At 44.4% G+C, this 22669-nt stretch overlaps 1 protein-coding gene across 2 annotated transcripts in view; it reads left to right on the plus strand.

The window, feature by feature from the left end:
• kdm1a (lysine (K)-specific demethylase 1a) overlaps window positions 1–14516 on the plus strand; it is a 41207-nt gene extending 26691 nt beyond the window's left edge. For both annotated transcript variants that reach the window (XM_055656585.1, XM_055656586.1), the window contains exons 14-21: window positions 385–458; window positions 2706–2817; window positions 3395–3527; window positions 6073–6260; window positions 6941–7055; window positions 9123–9250; window positions 10203–10349; window positions 13357–14516. In XM_055656585.1, the coding sequence (XP_055512560.1) occupies window positions 385–458; window positions 2706–2817; window positions 3395–3527; window positions 6073–6260; window positions 6941–7055; window positions 9123–9250; window positions 10203–10349; window positions 13357–13533 (1074 nt within the window). In that variant the 3' untranslated portion in view covers window positions 13534–14516. The remainder of the gene's footprint in view (window positions 1–384; window positions 459–2705; window positions 2818–3394; window positions 3528–6072; window positions 6261–6940; window positions 7056–9122; window positions 9251–10202; window positions 10350–13356) is intronic.
• Window positions 14517–22669: the final 8153 nt, after the last annotated feature.

A 22669-nucleotide genomic window follows, 5' to 3' on the forward strand; every position in this document is an offset into this window, starting at 1 on the left:
TGAATCTGGATTGAAATTTCTGCCCTTTTAATCATGTAAATGCTGTCGCTGAATGTTCAGTCCTTTAGGCTGGGATAGAAACGTGGCTTATTCGTGCCACACACAGTACACACTGAATTATTTTTATTTTATGAAAAGACACAGTGCTGGAGTAACTCAGCAGGTCAGCCACAGCGTCTCCGGAGAACATGGATAGGTGATGTTTCGGTTCAGGACTCCACTTCAGACTCGAAAGGTTCAGATCTGAAATGTCACCTATCTAAGTTGCCCAGAGATGCTACCTTACCCGCTGAGTTACTCCAGCACTTTTGGGCCCCGTTTTTAGAACCAGCATTTTGCAGTGCCTTGTGTATGACCAGCCTATTTTGTTTGAATCCGCAACAGGAGTATGATGAACTTGCAGAAGCCCAGGTGAAGCTTGAAGAAAAACTCCAAGAATTAGAGGCGAACCCACCCAGGTATTAAAAATGACATGCTGTTCACGTACCGGGTGCGTGCTGCTGATTCTTGCTGAGATTATATATGCAGTACCTGTCAGTTTACTTGACGACCTTGTACTGCTGTGCTGCAACTGAGAGCTGTCGATGCAGCCCAGTCCATGACACTGACCAGCCTACTCCCACTCCAGGTAGACAAAAGTGCTGGAGCAACGCAGCGGGTGCAGAAGCATCTATGGAGCGAAGGAAATAGGCAACGTTTCGGGCCGAAACCCTTCAGGGTTTCGGCCCGAAACGTTACCTATTTCCTTCCTGAAGAGTTTTGGACCGAAAAGCGTATAAGATAGTTAGTAAAGATAGATCAGCCACGATTGAATGGCGGAATGGACTTGATGGGCCGAATGGCCTAATTCTGCTCCTATCTGGATGGACAAAGGGCAGAGATGAAAGGGTAACAAGAGGGTAGACAGAAATGCTGGAGAAACTCAGCGGGTGCAGCAGCATCTATGGAGTGAAGGAAATAGGCAAAATTTCGGCCCGAAACCCTTAAGGAAATAGGCAACGTTTTGGGCTGAAATTTCGTCCCGAAACGTTGCCTATTTCCTTCGCTCCATAGATGCTGCCTCAAGCGCTGAGTTACTCCAGCAATTTTGTCTACTTTCGATTTTCCAGCATCTGCAGTTCCATCTTAAATGCTCCCATCCCACCCCATCTGTACTTCACGCTGCCTCAGCAATTCAGCCAACATAATCTAAGCCGACTCGCAACCCTGGCCATTCTCTCTTCCCCCACCCCCAGAAGGCACAAAAGCTTGAAAGCGTGTGCCACTGGATTTGAGACCAGCTTCTAACCATCCTGTTTTCAGACTCTTGAATGGACGGACATCTTGTATGTTAAGAATGAATTTCCAATCTACCTTGTAACCTTTTGAACTTTTTTAGTCTGTACTTTCCCTGTAGCCATAACAATATTCTGCTCTCTGATGTATTTATATATGATATAATCTGCCTGGACAGCCATCAAAACAAGTTTTTCACTGTCTGTACATGCAACAATAAACATAGAAACATAGAAACTAGGTGCAGGAGTAGGCCATTCGGCCCTTCGAGCCTACACCGCCATTCAATATGATCATGGCTGATCATCCAACTCAGTATCCTGTACCTGCCTTCTCTCCATACCCCTTGATCCCTTTAGCCACAAGGGCCACATCTAACTCCCTCTTAAATATAGCCAATGAACTGTTGAATCCATCTTGCTACTCCTGCATTTATACCCAGCAATTGAACCTTCTTAACCAACCTTCCATGAGGAACCTTGTCAAAGGCCTTACTAAAGTCCATATAGACAACATCCACTGCTTTACCCTCATCAATTTCCCTTGTAACCTCTTCAAAAAATTCAAGAAGATTAGTCAAACATGACCTTCCAGGCACAAATCCATGTTGACTGTTCCTAATCAGACCCTGTTTATCCAAATGTTTATATATATTATCTCTAAGTATCTTTTCCATTAATTTGCCCACCACTGAAGTCAGACTAACAGGTCTATAATTGCTAGGTTTACTCTTAGAACCCTTTTTAAACAATGGAACAACATGTGCAGTATGCCAATCCTCGGGCACTATTCCCGTTTCTAATGACATTTGAAATATTTCTGTCATAGCCCCTGCTATTTCTACACTAACTTCCCTCAATGACCTAGGGAATATCCTGTCAGGACCTGGAGACTTATCCACTTTTATATTTTTCAAAAGTGTCAGTACTTCTTTTTCTTTGAAACTCATAGTATCCATAGCTACTCTACTTGTTTCCCTTATCTCACATAATTCAATATCCTTCTCCTTGGTGAATACCGAAGAAAATAAATTGTTCAATATCTCCCCCATCTCTTTTGGCTCTGCAGATAGCTGTCCACTCTGTCTCTCTAATGGACAAATTTTATCCCTCGTTATCCTTTTGCTATTAATATAGCTGTAGAAACCCTTTGGATTTACTTTCACCTTACTTTCCAAAGCAACCCCATATCTTCTTTTAGCTTTTCTAATTTCTTTCTTAAGATTCTTTTTACATTCTTTATACTCCTCTAGCACCTCATTCACTCCATGCTGCCTGTAATTATTGTAGATCTCTCTCTTTTTCCGAACCAAGTGAAGGTTCAGAACACTGAGAACACGGTAAAGGTTTTTGTGGTCCAGAGTAAATAAATTGTAACAGCGGAGTGTTTCAGAAAAATAATAATTTTTGAAGTGTGTCTCTATGTTTCAGTGATGTTTACCTGTCATCAAGGGACCGGCAGATACTGGATTGGCATTTTGCTAACTTGGAATTTGCGAATGCAACACCGCTTTCCACTCTTTCGTTGAAACACTGGGACCAGGTAAATGGACATTTAGAGTAAAATGCATTTGGAACTTAACCATGACAAGATTGTTTTGTACCACCATGGACAGTGTACGGATCCATCTCAGTTCATGCATGATCTGAACATGCTGTATCATTTTTGCTCCTTACTCTGGCTGCATATTCAGCAACTTGTATTGTTCCATTTACGATAAATGGAGATGCTCGGGTAATTCATATCACTGGATCCCGTTGGTATTGTCATTCCAAAGTTGCTTTATTGAGCCCTTCTGTATTCTTTAAATATTTTATAATTGCATATGTAAGTAAACATTTTAGTCACAAAAGGATGGTTAATAAGGATGCCGGGGTTGTGGGGAGAAGGCAGGAGAATGCCGTTGAGAGGGAAAGTTAGATCAGTCATGTTTGAATGGTGGAGTAAACATGATGGGCCGAATGGCCTAATTCTGCTCCTATATCCTATGAATCATGATGAACGAGAGCAATTGGAGGCTTGTATATTTGAATTGCTGTTGGTTTTGAACGGAGACAAATGATACAACATCTGTGGCATTTACAAATAAAGGAATTGTTTCCTATTTTGATTTCCACAGGATGATGACTTTGAATTCACGGGCAGTCACTTAACAGTACGGAACGGTTACTCTTGTGTTCCTGTGGCACTTGCCGAAGGCCTTGACATTAAATTAAATACAGTTGTTCGACAAGTCCGCTATACTGCCTCAGGTCAGTAGTAACAATTCTGTTTATTTGCTCCTTTGCACACAGAACTGGTCCACATAGAACTGGACCGGATCGTCAGTATGGGAAGGCTTTAAAATCATTAGAATCTTAGCCTCGCCTTCTAATAGCTAAATTCAATTAGATAGCTAGATTTTGGAGTTGATGTGCAAGGACTTTTGACAAGCTGTTTTAGTGCATTTTGTAGATGTAGCACATCCAGACTACACAGTGGTGGATAATTCAATGCAGGTTAAATAATGAATGCTTTTATTGCTGGCTGCACACGAGAAATAATATGGGTAACGTCTGAGGTGTCTGGTCTCTCTGACAGCAGGTCAGTTAACACTCAGGAGCATATATTTCAAGCTGCAGTCAAACCTTTTAAGTAATTAAATCATCCAGAATCTAGTCCGAGCACAGGTTTTATTATCTGGTACGGTTTAGCAGCTTTCTGCGGTATTTTAAGCAATTTGCTTTCTTGATGTTTGTTTTTACTTGAGAAAGAATAATTCATGTTTTTTTTTTGCCAAATGAAAGGACTAAAAATGTGAGCTGAATGATCACTGTTAACAGATCAATTTTATTATTCCCTTTGCAATATAAATTTGTCAAGGATGAATTGAAAGTGCATCCTTAAACCTAGCAATCTATTCAAAAATCCCAGGGATGATTGGGTTAGCATATGAGGAGCACTTGATGACTCTGGGCCTGTACTCACTGCAGGGAGACAAAATTGCTGGAGAAACTCAGCGGGTGCGGCAGCATCTATGGAGCGAAGAAAATAGGCAACGTTTCGGGCCAAAACCCTTCTTCAGATTGCAGAAGAGTTTTGGCCCGAAACGTTGCCTTATTTCCTTCGCTCCATAGATGCTGCCGCACCCGCTGAGTTTCTCCAGCAATTTTGTCTACCTTCCATTCTCCAGCAAACTGTACACACTGCAGTTTGGTAGGATGGGGGGGGGGGGGGGGGGGGGGGATTTCATTGAGACTTACGGAAAAATCAAAAGCCTAGGTAGAATGGGTGTGGAGAGGATGTTTCCAGTTGTGGGAGAGTCTTAAGACAAGAGGGCGCAGCCTCAAAATAAAAGGACGTACCTTTGGAATGTTTAGTTTAGAGATACAGCATGAAAACGGGCCCTTCGGCCCACCGAGTCCGCACCGGACACCAATCATCTGTACGCTAGTTTGATCCTACATACTAGGGACAATTTACAGAAGCCAATTAACCTACAGGCAGCACCCACAGTCAGGATTGAACCCGGGTATCTCCACTGTTGTATGGCCATAGCTCTATCACTGCAACAATGCGCCACCCAGAGTGATGAGGAAGAATTTCTTTAGCCAGAGGGTGGTGAATCTGTGGAATTCATTGCTACAGACTGCTATGGAGGCCGGTATTGCGTATTTTTAAAGCAAAGCCTTATTAATTGTTCTCAATTAGTAAGAGCATAAAAGGTTACGGGGAGAATGGGTTTGAGGGGGGAATATAAATCAGCCATGATGAAATGGCGGGGCAGACTAATTTTAGCCAAATAGCCTAATTCTGATCCTTTCGTTTATGATCAAAATGGTACACAAGCCTCCACCAGATTTTTAATGGATATGTGCAAATATTTTTTTCTGAAACTCTATTTATTAATTACGGGTATCGCTAGTTGGGCGTCAAACTGATCACGCTTTACCTGTTTGTAATGGTGTGGCATCAGTGATGCAGCTTTCAGGCCCCGTAACTCATTTTGAAGAGCTCGCAAAGGCAAGTAATGAAAGTGCAGTAAATAGCGTCAATTAAAACAAGCCTTCATTCCATCACAGTTCATCAGTTTAATTCGTCTGCCGGCTCTTCAACCGTCAATGGGAAAATTGTTCTTATTTGAAGCCAAATCGCTGTCCTCAACCAAAATAATTGCCAGCTCTCCCTCCAGTGTGGAATGCCACATTGATGAGACTACAGATTTGATGACTGTTGGTTGCACTTTGATCACTTGGTTTGGATGGCGAATTTTTACAATTAGATACGGGAAGAGAAGTCACTGAGACCAGTTCTCTAAATTGACGTCTTTATATTTTTCTTTCACGGTACTTTATTGTCACGTGTACTGACTTCCCTTTGCATACAGTTCAGTGGAAATAACCTTGCTGTACACGGGCAAGAACATACTTGAGGACAAGAGTGTAGGAGTAGCAGATTATACTGAGACCATACAAGAGTCGCCACCTCTCCGGCGCCATGCTTCAATAAGTGATTTATAAAACAAATCTAATCAACTAGAGGAGCGCAGTTTACTTTCCTCTAAATCAATTCTTGGACTCTTTTCTGTAATAAAAGGAGATGTACATTGGAAATCAATGGGATTTTAGCTGTGGCTTGAAGGACAAGGACAGCCTGCATTTGCATCTTCATTGACTGGGAAGTGGGGTGGAATGCGTGACAGTTTTCTGCACGGGCTTGAACAGAACTACCATGTTATTGTTGGCAGATTTGTTCCACGTCTGGACCGCGTTCCCGTGCGAATTGGGTGGCGTTAATTTCTGTTAATTTATTTGGCAGGATGTGAAGTCATTGCTCAGAACACTCGTTCCAACAGCCAGACGTACATTTACAAATGTGATGCCGTTTTATGTACTCTCCCCCTGGGGGTGTTGAAACAGCAGCCGCCAGCAGTTCAGTTTGTACCACCCCTCCCCGAGTGGAAATCTTCTGCCATTCAGCGTATGGGCTTTGGAAACCTCAACAAGGTGAGGCAGCATTAAGCTTGGCTGCTGGACTGATTGTGATCTCATTTCGATTACGTCATCAAAGTGTTAAATTACCTATTTGTTTGTGGTTAATTTTGGCTTGCTACTGGAAGTGTACCCTGACTCTATCAAAAGACATTTGGACATATATATGGAAAGGAGGGGCTTGGGGAGATATGGGCCAAATGTAGACAAATGGGTCTAGCCCAGAATGCCAATTTAATTAGCATGGATAAGTGGGACTTTAGAGATACAGCGCAGAAACAGGCCCTTCGGCCCACAGATTGTGGAGACAAGCGATCGTCTCATACACTGGAACGATCCTACACACTAGGGGAAATTTATAATTTTACCAAAGCCAATTGACCTACGTCTTTGGAGTGTGGGAGGAAATCGGAGCACCCGGAGAAAACCCACGCGGCCACAGGGAGAACGTACAGACTCTGTACAGACAGCACCCGTGGTCAGGATGGGACACGGGTCTCTGTCGCCATAAGGCAGCAAGTATTGCTGTGCCGCGAAGGGCCTATTTATGTGCTGTATGGTTCTATGACTCTACCGAGCCCCTTGCAATAAATCCTACTGCTCTGGGAGTATGGTTTGGGTAACTGCTGATGATCCACAATCGATTGAAGCAAGCAAGCATAATAATTTAGTATCCATGAATATTTTCCCTGCAGGTTGTATTGTGTTTCGATCGTGTGTTCTGGGACCCCAGTGTAAATCTTTTTGGTCATGTTGGAAGCACTACTGCCAGCAGGGGAGAATTATTTCTTTTCTGGAATCTCTATAAAGGTATTTGTGCAATTTCATGTAGTAAAGACATCCGACTTTGCTAAGGAAGAAAGAATAACCAGGTGTAATGTAACTTCATAGTGGTGCTTTGAACATTTCAAGCGAAGATGATTTTTTTTTAAATGAAAGAACAGTTTTAATTCAATTTGGTAAAAGTTAAGGATTTAATTTTGCTCTTTATAATAAATAAAATCACATTTTCATGGTAATGGTAGCCTTAACTTGCAATCAACTTAAAACGTTTACTAGAATTGACAAAAGTTTAATACGGTTGATTAACTGTTAGAATGTGTGTTTGATTGTACATTAGGATTTGAAGTATTGGTGGGTTAACTTAGATATATGTCAGAGAGTCTATAACACTTCATTGTCTATACTAAATATAAAAAAGGAGGCTGCTGTTATCTCCATTTCAGTCAGTATTTATTTTTATGGCCGCAGGCTTGTGTAGCTACAGGATAATATAAATATTTAAAAACTGAAATATTATCGATATATTCCCTCATGCCATTTTGCTTTCAGAAGGATCCATTTTGAGCACTGTTGGTAATCTGTACTTTAGAGAGTATTGGGTGAAATGCATCTATCATTGATTTTGGTCCTTGAGCCTGGGTTAGCCGGAGGGATAAGTCAGTGAGGATGTTCTGACCATTAAAATGAAATTCCTCAGAGAAGACATAAGTTTCATGAAGACGCTAGGAACTGCAGGTGTTGCCTTAAAGGTGTCTGGAGTAACTCAGCGGGTCAGGCAACATGGATCAGGTTGGAACTCTTCTTCAGACATCAATTTCATGAAATTAAATGTTGGTGGAATTAGCTCCTGACCATTAGTTGTAACTTCTACATGGGAAGGTTAGGCCTTGCTTGTTGTCCTATAGCATAAGTTAATTCCCATTTATTTGCATTAAATCAACCATCCTTGAAGTTTAACATGCTGCAGACCTACCTGCAGGCTGCAATTTCATTTGTTTTCATTAAAACTACAATAATCCAAATTTCAAATCAATCCTGTCAAATTTTAAGAGAGCAGGAGCAGGCGGGAACAGTTTACATCAAATGAATATATTCACATGCGGGCAGAAAATGAGGTGCTGTTCCTCTAGTTCGCATTTGGCCTCACCCTGGCAGTGGATGGGGCTGGGGACAGACAGATCAGTGTGGGAATGAGGGGTGTTGAAAGCTCTGGCACCACCGATGGTTCTTGTCAATGTCCTAAATGTCCTGGATTGAATATCTTGATGTGGCCATTTCAGAGGAAGTGTAAAAGTCAAACCACATCGCCAAGTCTGGAGAATTGAAGTGAATTGATTTGAGTTGAATACTTTATTGTTACCTGTGACAAGTCACAGTGAAATTCTTTGCTAACATAGCCAAGGTATGCAAATAGTCACCACATAAAGGGCACTTAGAAAGTTACATAGTAACCCCGCAAGGTCTTCCCTTGTTCTCCCTCCACGCCAGATCCTCCTTGGTTCCTTTGATGAATAGCATAAATAAATTAATTCCCTAAAAGACTCCTATGAATCAAATGAGTTGATTTTTTAATTTGACACGACACAATGATGGTTTTAGTGTAGCTTAGTTTAGAAATACAGCATGGAACCAGATGCTTTGACCAACTATCACCCACCCGTGCACTAGTTCTATCGTACATACTAGGGACAATGTACAGAATCCCCGTACAGACAAACAGCCATGGTCAGGATCGAACCCAGGTCTCTGGCGCTGTAAGGCAGCAACTCTACCACTGCGCCACCCGTCAAAGGTTACGGGGAGAAACACGTTGAGAAGGGAAAATAGATCGACCATGATCAAATGGTGGAACAGACTTGATGGGCCGAATAGCCCAATTCAGCTCCTATGTCTTTCGATGTTATACTTGCTTTATTAATTCCTTATTGATTTATTCTTCCTGGAAATATTCGTGAAACTAATTTCTAAATAGTTTGGATTTTTTTTTAAATTCCATTGATATTGCGGCTGCACTGTGGAAGTGCAAACGTGGGGACTTGGTTTGAGTGCTTTGTGTTTGCAGCTCCTCTCATGAGCTGTTCTATCTGTTACCAGCCCCGATCCTGTTGGCCTTGGTGGCTGGGGAAGCTGCAGGGATCATGGAGAACATCAGTGACGACGTCATTGTTGGCCGATGCTTAGCCATCCTCAAAGGAATATTTGGCAGCAGTGCAGTACCACAGGTATGGATGGGCTGGATAGTGGCCTGGGGTGAATGCTGCTGTTGCTCTTGTGGCAAGAAATAGAAGAGAATGGAATGGGTGTAGTGATATTTGGTGATTTAAAAAAAAAAAAAAATGGAATTGACTTAAAAAAAAACAAAAAAAAACATTAAAAACTCTTTAGTTTTATATCCTCTTTCCTAAAATATTCCCCGCATATAGCCTGTTAAACATACCCGGGACCTGAACAGCGTCTTAACTTGACAGTAGAAATATGTTGATAGCAAAGTTCCTAAAACCTCCGTGTGATTTTTCTCTTAATTTAAAAAAAAAACATCTCCTAGTTCTGTGATGTACTGAATAGTGTAAATTTAGCGAGTGGGCCGACCAGACTTTGGAAATGGCGCCAAAGCGTGGCGCAACTATAAGTGTGAATATGCACAATTAATATACACTGTGCAGTAGCATACATGACAACTAAAGCACTGTTGAACCATCGTGCTCCAGTCTCAGGAGTGGAGCTTCTGTGGCTAATCTTTTGGCGTAGTGTAGAGGAGAACGTACGAGCAACTCGGTTAAGGCAGATGCCCAACCATTGCAGAATGGAGGCTTTTTCCCCTTGCCCCCAGTCATAATTCCATTTGTCCTTGCATGCCTGGGCCCGCAGCACCCTCTTATCCTTCAGTGACATCATGACTATCCGAGATTCCAGCGTTTCCTTACCGCATCCCTGTTAAACCCCCCCCCAGCAATAGTACATCTTTGATTTGTGCTTCAGCTACGAACCTTGCCCTTCACCGTCCACCCACTGTCTCAAATTCAGTCACTCGTGATTTGTGGTTTTGTTAAGAAATGGCTGAAAGGCACTAAATGACTGAATAAACCATCTCTCTGCGGTAGGAAGGGAGTCTGCTACCATCTCATTGATTGTTTTTTTTCTCTTTGTCTTCTGCATGTAATGTTATCCTTGCAGCCGAAAGAAACTGTTGTTACTCGCTGGCGAGCGGATCCTTGGGCACGTGGCTCCTATTCCTATGTTGCTGCTGGCTCTTCGGGTAATGACTATGACCTGATGGCACAGCCTGTCACCCCAGGCCCCAGCATCCCTGGTGCTCCTCAGGTAAGACTCGCCATTAGACCCGGCATCTTTTACTTGGTGAAGAAACTTCCCTCTTGTTTGAAATGTACAGCATGGAAATAGACACTTTGGCCCGCTGAGACTTTATCTTGCACTCAACGTTATTCCCTCTATCATGTATCTGTACATTGTAAATGGCTCGATTGTAATCATGTGTTGTCTTTCTGCCGAATGGTTAGCACTCAACAAAAGCTTTTCACTGTACCTCAGTGCATGTGACAATAAGGTAAACTCATAACTCTGACCATCACACTTCTTCTATGTTATTCCACTTTCCCACCTATTCCCTGCACACTGGAGGTAATTTACAGAGGCCAGTTAAGCTACAAACCCGCACGTTTCTAGGAAGCGGGAAGAAACCGGTGCACTGGGAAACTCGTGCAGTCATAGGGAGAACATGCAAACTCCATTCAGACTGCGCCCAAAGTCAGAATCGAACCTGGGTCTCTTATGCCACTGACCACCGTGGGTATTTATTTTTGTCCATTCTATTGTAGATTTACTGACAGCAAAGCACCACAGATATGCTTGCTCCACCACGATCCGAATACTGGTGCTAGAATTGTAGATATTGCAATGGGGTGGTGGTGATAGATCAGCTATGATTCAATGGCAGAGTAGACTTGATGCGTCGATTGGCCTAGTTCTGCTCTTCGAACTTATGATTGGGCCGACCCGATTAAACTAAGGATCCAGTGGGGAATTTTGAAACCATATCCTTCCACAAATCAGAACTGTGCAGAGAAATGGGTCAAACACAAACGAGAGGGAACTATTGACTGGAACTATTATGGAGCCTACAGTGAAAGAGCTGCTGCCTCGCAGCGACAGAAACCCAGGGTTTGATCCTGACTATGGGTGTGGTCTTTGCCGAGTTTGTACGTTCTCCCCGTGACCACGTGGGTTTCCTCTGGGTGCTCCGGTTTCCTAAAGATGCGTTCAGGAAACGCGATTTCCCCAAAGACGTGCAGGTTTGTAGTTTAATTGGCTGCTGTAAATTGCCCCTAATGGATGGAAAAGCAGGGTTGATGTAAAACTAGTGTACGGCTGATCAGTGGCCGGTGTGGACCCAGTGGGCTGATGGTCCTGTTTCTACGCTGTGTCTCTAAACTCAAACTATTATACCTGGATGGTATAGTTGACATTCCAGTGTGGTATACAGCAGCACTGGATGCCTCTTGTAAATACCCTCACTTTTACAAAGTTATCTCGACAGTACCAGGGTTCAATGGATTGACTATCTGAGGAAAAACAGGATCTGCTTTTAAGGCAGAAAATCCAATTGGCTTATTGAAGTGTAAAGTGTTTTGCCACCTATTTGTGTCAGAGTTGAGTTGAGCTGAGACAAAATGGGTGGATTTAGTTTGTGACGAGCTGCTGCCTGTTCTGTGCTCTTGCCCCATGGACTGGGGGGGAAATATAGGCACTTACCTTGCGGTAACATGAGAGCAGTTGGTGGCAAGCTGCGAGAGACGGTGTGTGACCTACTTGTTTCCCTCTGATAAATGGAAAGATGATGTGCGACCAAGTGCTTATTAAAAGGATGAGGCATCTGAAAAGAAAGCAGCAGGGAGATGGAAATTGATTTTGTCAGGAATTTGCAGCGTGCGCTCCAGGCGTCTAAGCTTGTGGCATTGAGCACTCGAGTTACTTCATGAGGAATGTTTGGTCATCAGCCAGTCACTGTGAGCTTAACCTAGGGCATGGAATCATTCAACACAGGAGGAGGGTGAATATTAATCTGTCGAGCCTGTGCCGGCTCTGTAAACGACTTCTGCCCATTGTGGCCGTGCCCAATAGCGCCGAGAACACAGCCTTTCTGGTTATTTAGCTTCCTTTATAAAGGTACTCTTGAAACTGTTTACACCACATAAATGGCGGAGCTGCTGCACCAGAGACAGCACCAGAGACTCGAGTTCCATCCTGACTTTGGCTGTCTACAGTTTGTGGAGTTTGCATGTTCAGGTTCAGAAATAGCTACTTCCCCACAGTCATCAGGTTATTAAACTCAACTCAAAACAAAGGTAGACAAAAATGCTGGAGAAACTCAGCGGGTGCAGCAGCATCCATGGAGCGAAGGAAATAGGCAACGTTTCGGACCGAAACCCTTCAGGGTTTCGGCCCGAAACGTTACCTATTTCCTTCCTGAAGGGCTTCGGCCCGAAACGTTACCAATTTCCTTCGCTCCATAGATGCTGCTGCACCCGCTGAGTTTCTCCAGCACTTTTGTCTACCTTCGATTTTCCAGCACCTGCAGTTCCTACTTGAACAAACTTGGATTGCTTTCTCTAGGCCGTCAGAGGCAGAGGGGAAACCCGATAGAAATAGGTTCGGGCCAAAACCCTTCAGAACTATGAACTAGAAGTAGAATATAAGAGTAGAATTAGGCCATTCGGCCCATCGAGTCTACTCCACCATTCAATGATGGCTGATCTATCTTTCTCTCTCTCCTAACCCTATTCTCCTGCCTTCTCCCCATAACCCCCGACACCTGTACTCGTCAAGATTCTGTCTGTCTCTGGGTTTTTTTTCCCCCGTCTTTAGACGGGGAGCTTGTCATAATCTTCTTTAACATTGAAATGGAAGCTATCAATAGAAATTAACCATATAACAGGAGTAGGCCATTCGGCCCTACAAGTCCCAATTGGAGCCTGCACCGTACCATTCAATATGATCATGGCTGATCATCCAACTCAGTATCCCCGTACCTGCCGTTCTCTTACCCCTAAACTTCTCCCTGATCATGTCCTCTTGTTTGAATCTTCCCATTCTCAAAGGCCACATCACAACTCCTCCTCTATAAATCATTTTAAAGACCTCTATCAGGTCCCCCCTTAACCTTCTGCGCTCCAGAGTATTCAACCTATCTCTGTAACTTAGTTGTTGAAACCTCAACATTCTAGTAAATCCTAATGTACTCTCTCTATGGAAGCTATCAAAAGTACACCATACTGTTTATTTGTGTAAATTTATTGTGTCCTTACTGCAGCCCGTGCCCCGTCTTTTCTTTGCTGGCGAACATACCATCCGCAACTACCCGGCGACAGTTCATGGTGCTTTACTGAGTGGATTGAGGGAAGCCGGTCGGATCGCGGATCAATTTCTGGGGGCGATGTACACCCTCCCTCGCCAAACTACGCCAGCCCAGCAGCCCAGTAGCATGTAACTCCGAAAAGGGAAGAAATCGCGTTCCGTCGTTCCGATTCGATTTGAGCTGGAAACACAAAGCTGCTGCTGCTGCTGCTGCTGCTGCTTTAACAGTGGACCTGCTGTAGATTTCATGCACTGACTGGTCTCCTCAATACTGCCAAGTGTTTGGGGCATCAAGTTCATGGGATTGAGCCAAAAGGTGCAGCATACTCGGGGAAGTGGGAGCACTTCTGACCAAATCACAACTCATTCTAATGCCTTGGGTATTCTGTAGCATTAACTGCTGTGCAAATGCATCAGAACTTTTTGTCTTATGAGAGCAAGTGTGTGTGTGTGTGTGTGTGTGTGAGTGTTAATGTTGATGTGTTTTTTTTCCCGGCCATATTAGTATGAGCTTTAGGATATTTTGAGTGTGTATTTACACAAATAAACTACTTTTGGCCACATTTTTTAAAAATCAAATTGGCATTTCATTTTTTTGCCTGTCACTGTAAACACTAGGGCTGCAAACTTTGCTCCAGCTGTACCACTTACAATGTTTACACTTCACAATATTTATGGAAAGGTTTTTTTCGACCGCTCGCTGTTGCCGAGATGAATTTCGGTAAAAAAAAGATAATGTCACTCAATTTCCCTAATCATTTTGAAGATGTTATGTGATGTCTATCTAGCTTGTCAGAATCACCAATATTGCTCAATTATTTTAAAATTGCTTGGATCAAATATTTTTTGGAATGTATTGAAAGCACCCGACTGATGGTCATTGAGAAATCCATTGTCACTCAGCTATGTTATTCGGGGACAATTCAACCAATGTGTGGTTTGAAGTCTCCTTGAAAAACGCAGTAACTTGTCACCATCCAGCTATTCAGTCTTGGCCTAGAAAATAAACACAAGTTCTAAAAGACTTTGATTTTATGATCATAGAGCGATACAGCATGGAAAAGGGTCTTTCGGCCCAACTTGTCAACTCCAGTTCTTCTGTTTAAATGATTCTACTTATTTATCCTTTCCAACCTACAATGCCACCGTCCTCTGAACCCATTTTATACCGACAAATGTATAAGTAGCAGAAGGGCACAGGCACTGCTGCCTCCCAGCTCCAGTGACTGGTTCAATCCTGACTGGATGGCTGACTGTGTGGAGTTTGCACGCTCCCACCTCGGTGCACAAGGCTCCTTGGCCATTCAGATACGTGTGGGATGGTAGGTTATTCGGCCTCTGTAAATTGCCCGGAGTGTGTGTTGGTAGAATCTCACGGGCATGGATGGGAATGTGAGGGGACTAAAAATGGGATGAGTGTAGTAGGATTGTGGGTGTCTGATGGTCAGTATTGACTCGGTGGGCTGAAGGGTCGCTTTCAGTACTGTATGACTCTAAATGTTTGGCTGTGAGTGTTTCACACTATTTACAGGGCACCCCTTTTCTGAGCATCTGTGGATGTGCTGCATGTCAGGGCGGCACGGTGGCGCAGCGTTAGAGTTGTTGCCTTGCAGCGCCGGAGACCTGGGTTCGATCCCAACTACGGGCGCTGTCTGTACGGGGTTTGTACGTTCTCCCCGTGACCGCGTGGGTTTTCCCCGACATCTTCGGTTTTCTCCCAACTCCAAAGACGTACAGGTTTGTCGCTTAATTGGCTTGGTATAAGTGTAGATTGTCCCTCGTGTGTGTAGGATAGTGTTAATCTGCGGGGATCACCGGTCGGTACGGACTCGGTGGGCCGAAGGGCCTGTTTCCTCTATCTCTATAAACTAAAACTACAATTTGCTGAATCTATCAATTGGAGGCTGATTGTTTTCACTGGTTATTCTAGTCAATTTTTTGCTGGTTCAGCCACTTGTATCGAGGTGCTGTTTATGGCTGAGTCCTCTCGAGGTTTGTTCCCTTCCTTTCCCATCCCAATCCTGCATGGTGCTTTTTGCTTTAGAGAAAGGAACATCAGTAAAAAACGTTTGTTTTTTCCACAGCCCGGCAGCATCAGCCACTAAAGTACTTTCCATGTGTACGTTATAAAGTAATGATGTAACATTCATAGTTCGATTTTAACACTCTAAGCTACCCCAAGTAGGAACGGGATAACAATCAATAATTCTGTTAGTGATACTGCTTGGGAGAATTACTGGCCCCATATCAGTGCTTTTGATACGACGGTACTGCAAAATGCCATCTCTTAAAAGTGAAACATTTTGTTTTCTGGCCACGTGGCGTATGTTTATTTATCGTGCATACTGGCAACTTTTCAAAGCACCAGCTATGACACTGGGAATCGCATCCTTTTGCTTCATTATAGTTTCACTCGATCGATCCATCAGTCTGAAGGTCCAGACCCGAAAAATCACCTGTCTATGTCCTCCAGAAATGCTGCCTGACAAGTTGAGTTACTCCAGCTTTGTGTTCTACACTAGATTTCGTCACCTACAGTTGAGATACAGCACGGAAACAGGCCCTTCGGCACATCAAGTCCGTGCCAAGCAGTGATCCCTGTACTCTAGCATTCTTCCTTGGTTCTGCAGGGTTAGCATTGATCAGGGTCTGATAGCAAAACATCTTTGAAAATGAAAGTGCTGGAATCACCAATTTTTTACACTTTAGAGATACAGCGTGCAACTTTGGCCCACCGAGCCCGCGTTGATCAGCGATCGCTCCGTACACTAGCACTATCCTACTACTAGAGACAATTTACAATTTTACCAAACCTGATTAGTCTACAAACCTGCACATCTTTTGGAGTGTGGGAGGAAACCGGAGCACCAGGAGAAAACCCACACATTCACAGGGAGACCGTACAAACTTTGTATAGACAGCGCACTGCGGTCAGGATCGACCCCGTATCCCTGGCACTGTAAGGCAGCAACTCTACCGCTGCGCCACAGTGCAGCCCGATCGTCAATCAGGAGGAAAGAACGAGAAAGTTTTAAGGTTGATTTAGACAATTGACAAATCAAAATTCATTCTGCCCTATTATAGATGTTCTAAAGATGTCTTCCTTCATGTCCATTTCCCGAAGAGCTTGTGTTTATTGCAATGATCTGATAAATTTGTCACCCAGCATTAAAACAAGAACTACATATCGAAAGTACTTTGGTTGTAGAGTGCAATTAAAGCAACGTGTTTCTTTAAATTCCTGCAGGAGTATATTTGTGTTGTACTTGTCCAGGACATGGAATTGTGTAATGCTCCTCAGTGCCATGGTGCATTGGACTTAAAAGGCTGTATTTTTGTAACCGCTGTATCATGGATTCCTTTATCACGGTATACCAAGATGTAAGGTTTCTCTTTAAACTGTGAATTATTGGCATCTAACATTGCCAACCCTAGTGTCTACAGTCAATGCAAATGCTGTTAGGCTTTTTTTAATGTTGTAACAATGATGTAGGTTGATTGAAACTACAAGGATAGTTTATAAACTGATGTATGTACATTGAAATGCCTCTGTTAGATTTAGCTGCTTATTCACACATTTGCCTGAAATGCCAATTTGACTTGCAATTAATTCCTGCACATTTTAAACCGTGGAGAAGCAGGACATTTTTTATTTTGGTTTTGTCAGATCAAATGTTAGAGACAAAGAGCGTTTAATACAAAGAGACGCCGTGTGTGCTAAATTCTAGAAGATTTAGAACCTTTTGTCATCCACGTGCTAAAGCTACACCTGTAAGACCACAAATATATTTTAAATAAAAAGTTGTATGTATTTATGGTGCTTTTTAAAACTTTTTTTAATGTGAATGGGTGCCAGCCCAAAACAGCACCTATCCACGCACTCCAGAAATGCTGCCTGACCTGTTCAAGAAGGAACTGCAGATGCTGGAGAATCGAAGGTAGACAAAAATTGCTGGGGAAACTCAGCGGGTGCAGCAGCATCTATGGAGCGAAGGAAATAGGCAACTTTTCGGGCCGAAACCCTTCAGGAAGGAAATAGGTAACGTTTTGGGCCGAAACCCGGAAGGGTTTCGTCCCGAAACGTTGCCTATTTCCTTCGCTCCATAGATGCTGCTGCTCCCGCTGAGTTTCTCCAGCATTTTTGTCTTCAGACTTCAGAAGATTGGGATGGTCGACACAAAGTTGGAGTAACTCAGCGGGGACAGGCAGCATCTCTGGAGAGAAGGAATGGGTGACGTTTTGGGTCGCGACCCGTCCTCAGAATGAATGGTGGTTTGACTCGGTATTCCATCCAACTTTCCCCTCTCGCATCTCCTAACCTCACCTATGACAGGCGGTGGAATCCATGATAACCCCCCCACATCCAAGTCAGAGCCTACTGAACTGGATCCGATCAAGTCTTCCTGACGCTGGAGAAGAAATGTGGATGGATTAATTCTGGAGCAGACCACAAGTTGGAGCTATAGTTGGAATTTTGGGATTCTTGTTTGCATGGGGTGTCATGATGCTGTTCCTCTCGACCGATCAACATTGTCCCACTCAGACCCCACCCAAAACATCATCTGTCCATTCCCGCCACAGATGCTGCCTGACCTGCTGAGGTTAGTTTAGTTTAGAGATAAGTGGGCCCACCACATCCGCACCGACCAGCGATCCTCGCATACCAACACTATCCTACACACACATTAGGGACAAATTACATTTATTCCAAACCAATTAACCTACAAACATGTATGTACGTCTTTGGAGTTTGGGAGAAAACCGGAGATCCTGGAGAAAACCTACGTAGGTCATGGGGAGAACGTGCAAACTCCGTACAGACAGCACCCGTAATCAGGATCGATCCTGGGACTTTGGCGCTGTAAGGCAGCAACTCTATTGCTGCGCCACTGTGCAGCACACTCTTAACATCGCCAGAGACCCGAGTTTGATCCTGACCATGGGGGCTGCCTGTATGGAGTTTGCATGTTCTACCTGTGACTTCCTGGGTGCTCCGGTTTCATCCCACACTCCAAAGACGTGCAGGTTTGTATGGGTCTGAAGAAGGGTTTCGGCCCAAAACGTTGCCTATTTCCTTCGCTCCATAGATGCTGCTGCACCCGCTGAGTTTCTCCAGCAATTTTGTGTACCTCAGGTTTGTATGTTAATTGGATTCTGTAAATTGTCCCTAGTGCGTGAGATGAAACTAACATCATCGATCACTGGTCAGCGATCAAAGACGTACAGGTTGGTAGGTTCATTGGCTTGGTATAAATGTAAATTGTCCGTAATGTGTTTAAACTTTAGGAAGAAAACGTGCGTCTCAGACCCAGACAAAGAGCATTGTGGTTTCCTCAGAAATGTCCAAACATGCCGAGTGTTGTCGAGAGAATTTGGGTTGGGCGTGATCTGCCGGCAGTAACCACATCCTGAGAGCTGTAGCAACCAAACATTCCTCTCTGTGTGTTACTGCTAAATAAGCAAGGGACAAGGTTAGATTATTCTACCAAATATCCCCTGTTGAAAACTAACAACAAGCGAGTAATAGGAGGCACAAGGAACAGCAGGCAGTTTTTTAGTTTAATAGATACAGCACGGAAACAGGCCCTTCGGCCCACCGGGTCCACTTCGACCAGTGATCCCCGCACATTAACACCCTGCTAAGGGCAATTTTTACATTTACCAAGCCAATTAACCTACAAACCTGTACGTTTTTGGAGTGAGGGAGGAAACCGAAGATCACACCCTGTGTTAGTGGCCGGCATGGACTCGATGGGCCGAAGGGCCTCCTGCTACCACGCTGCAGCTCTAAACTAAACAGATTAAACGCGATAAACTAAACATGATTAACAACTAAACAGACAGCTGGGGTAATCGGGCATTTGATCAGACAGCAGTATTTAATCACTGATATCAGGCTGAAATCATTCATGATAATTCCACAGCTTAACCTGCTGTGCCGCTGTGCTGCCCACTACACACCCATTGACACCTACACCGTGCTTGTAATAATGTCAAACTAGAGCTGCTCTGGTGGGAAAGAGAGAGATGCAAGGTATAAGGTTGTGGTGGAGGGAGACATTGATAGAAGTGGCGGAGGAAGCATTCCCAGACTCTGCTCACATCGCCTTCTCATAAACAGGGGCATCATTTTAATCATCTTCATGTGAATCTGTTCCCTTTTGATGTGACCCCGTCTCTTCTCCCCTCGTGCCTCTGTACTGCCTTGGTTTTCCATGTGGTTTTTTGGTACACAAACCAGATGGCTCAGCCTGTCTCTGGACCAGCCTGGAATTCCTTAGTCATAACGTTAGTCTGGGAGGACTTCGATTCATTTTAACATGACGTTATGGAGCCACGCTGGTAACAAGTTTACATCGCTGGCTGGGGCAGACATGAGTGCACAGGTTATAGGAGGAGAATACGGCCATTCGGCCCATCGGGTCCACTCTGTCATTCAATCATGGCTGATCTCGGCCTCCCAATGCCATTTTCCTGCCTTCTTCCCATAACCCTTGACAGCCTGGTTCCAATCAAGAATGTGTCTATCTCTGTGCTGGAGTTACTCAACGGGTCGGGCAATGTCTTTGGAGAACCTGGAGAGGCGCTGGTTATGAGAAGGCAGGGAAATGGGGTGGAGAAGGAGAGATAGTTCCATGAATCTGTGAAATTCATCGCTATAGAAGGCTGTGGAGGCCAAGTCAATTGACATTTTTAAGGCGAAGATAGAGTCTTGATTAGTAAGTAGGGGGGTTTATCGGGAGAAGGCAGGAGAGTGGGATTGAGAGGGAGAGATAGATCAGCCATGATTGAATGGCGGATTGGACTTGAAACGTTGCCTATTTGTACCTTAAGGGTTGTGCGGCCCGAAACGTTGCCGTATTTCCAAGGTTTCCCGGGATGGCGGGACTGTCCATAGATGGAGCTGCTGTACACCCGAAAACTGAGTTTTGGACACACTAGAGGCAGGAAACATCCCGAGCAGAACTTTAAGGAGTAAGCCTTTTACAACGGAGAGATACCTTTTTCGATTTGAGTCTGTGGAATTCTCTGCAGCATTCTGCAAAGTAGATAGGGCTCTTCTTGGAGACAAGGAAGGCAGGAACTGATTGGGGATGATCAGCCATGAAGACTGGCTCGGGGCCGAATGGCCTACTCCTGCACCTATTGTCTATTGTCTTCCCTTCTTCCACAAAGAGCCCATGAGCCAGCTCTCCGTTTCACAAGATGCATCTTCCTGGGCTAACAACTCACTCAATCCAACCATCAGGGAACCTCCCTGGCTGAGGTCATCTGTTTCTGGCCCTGATTTGTCCTATTTTTTTTTGGTCTCTCGCTAGCAAAACCGGCCTGAGGAAGGTTCCCGATCTGAACCTTTGTCACCTGTCCAGCATCTGCAGTTCCTTGTGTTGTCTGATAGTCTAGAGGTGTTGTCTACTCATCTAGACAAGGATAGGCAAACGTGCTGGAGAAACTCAGCGGGTGCAGCAGCATCTATGGAGCGAAGGAAATAGGCAACGTTTCGGGACGAAACCCGCAAGGGTTTCGGCCCGAAACGTTGCCTATTTCCTTAAAGGTTTCGGTCTGAAACGTTGCCTATTTCCTTAAGGGTTTCGGCCCGAAACGTTGCCTATTTCCTTAAAGGTTTCGGCCTGAAACGTTGCCTATTTCCTTAAGGGTTTCGGCCTGAAACGTTTCCTATTTCCTTAAGGGTTTCGGCCTGAAACGTTGCCTATTTCCTTCGCTCCATAGATATAGCTTTTGCATTGAAATGGTTCGGCCCGAAACAGTGGCCTAACAGTTGGTGTGTGCTAATCATTTTAACATGGCAACACTGGGCTGAGGTCTGATCTGACTCCTGGTACAGTTTGATTACAGTCTGTGTTGCTTTGGTGTGGCAGGGAGGCATTTCCTGGGCCATTTCGATCCCCGGAGTGTGTATGTTCCCTTCGGAGCCACATCAGATGCCTACATATCCTGGAAAAGGCAAACATGTTTTGGGTCCTTTGCAGCTGTGCCATTTTAACGTGGCAACACTGGGCTGAGGTCGATCTGACTCCTGGTACAGTTTGATTACAGTTTGTGTTGCTTTGGTGGCAGGGAGGCATTTCTGCCTTTCGACCCCGGAGCGCCAGTGGACCACATCAGCTGTTCGAAAACCGACCACAGCTGTGCCTTCGTTTCCGTACGCAAGTGAACGCCGACGTATGTGCGCTCCCCAGCGCCAGTGACCCGTTCGACCTGCCACGGGTGCTTTGTACTCTGCGGGTGACCTGCGTCTCTGGGTGCTCAGTTTCAATAGACAATAGACATTAGGTGCAGGAGTCGGCCATTTGGCCCTTCGTGCCAGCACCGCCATTCAATGTGATCGTGGCTGATCATCCACAATCAGTACCCCGTTCCTGCCTTCTCCCCATATCCCCTGACTCCGCTATTTTTAAGAGTCCTATCTAGCTCTCTCTTGAAAGCATCCAGAGAACCAGCCTCCACCGCCCTCTGAGGCAGAGAATTCCACACACTCACCACTCTCTGTGAGGAAAAGTGTTTCCTCGTCTCCGTTCTAAATGGCTTACTCCTTATTCTTAAACTGTGTGTGGCCCCTGGTTCTGGACTCCCCCAACATCGGGACTATTTCCTGCCTCTAGCGCAGTGGCTCCCAACGTGGGGCATATGCCCCACAGGGGGGCAATTTGATTTTTAAGGGGGGCAATTTTTTTGGATTTTCCATCAGGTAAACATATGTAGTTTATGTTTCAGATGTTATTTTGAGTAAATAATTTTTTTGGGGTAAAAAAGGTCTTTATTATGTAGTTATTACAACCAAGGTATTGGCATTTTAAGCTTCTTCAGCTGAAACGGAGTTCACTTTTTAAATGATAAGAATTATATATCACCACATGGGGGGGGGGGCATCAGGATTTTAGAGGTGATTAGGTGGGGCATGGCCAAAAAAAGGTTGGGAACCACTGCTCTAGCGTGTCCAAACCCTTAACAATCCTAAATGTTTCACTCCCACCTTCCAAAGACGTGCAGGTAAGGAAGTTAATTGGCTTCTGTAAATTGTCCCTAGTGTGTAGGATAGTGCGAGTGTGCGTGGATTGCTGGTTGGAGCGGACTCAGGGGGGCTGGAGGGCCTGTTTGTGGATGTATTTAAGAGGGAGTTAGATGTGGTCCTTGTGGCTAAAGAGATCAGGGGATATAGAGAGAAGGCAGGTACAGGATACTGAGTTGGATGATCAGCCATGATCATATTGAATGGCGGTGCAGGCTCGAAGGGCCGAATGGCCTAC

Source organism: Leucoraja erinacea, chromosome 26 (genome assembly GCF_028641065.1).
Source record: "Leucoraja erinacea ecotype New England chromosome 26, Leri_hhj_1, whole genome shotgun sequence".
Lineage (NCBI taxonomy): Eukaryota > Metazoa > Chordata > Chondrichthyes > Rajiformes > Rajidae > Leucoraja > Leucoraja erinaceus.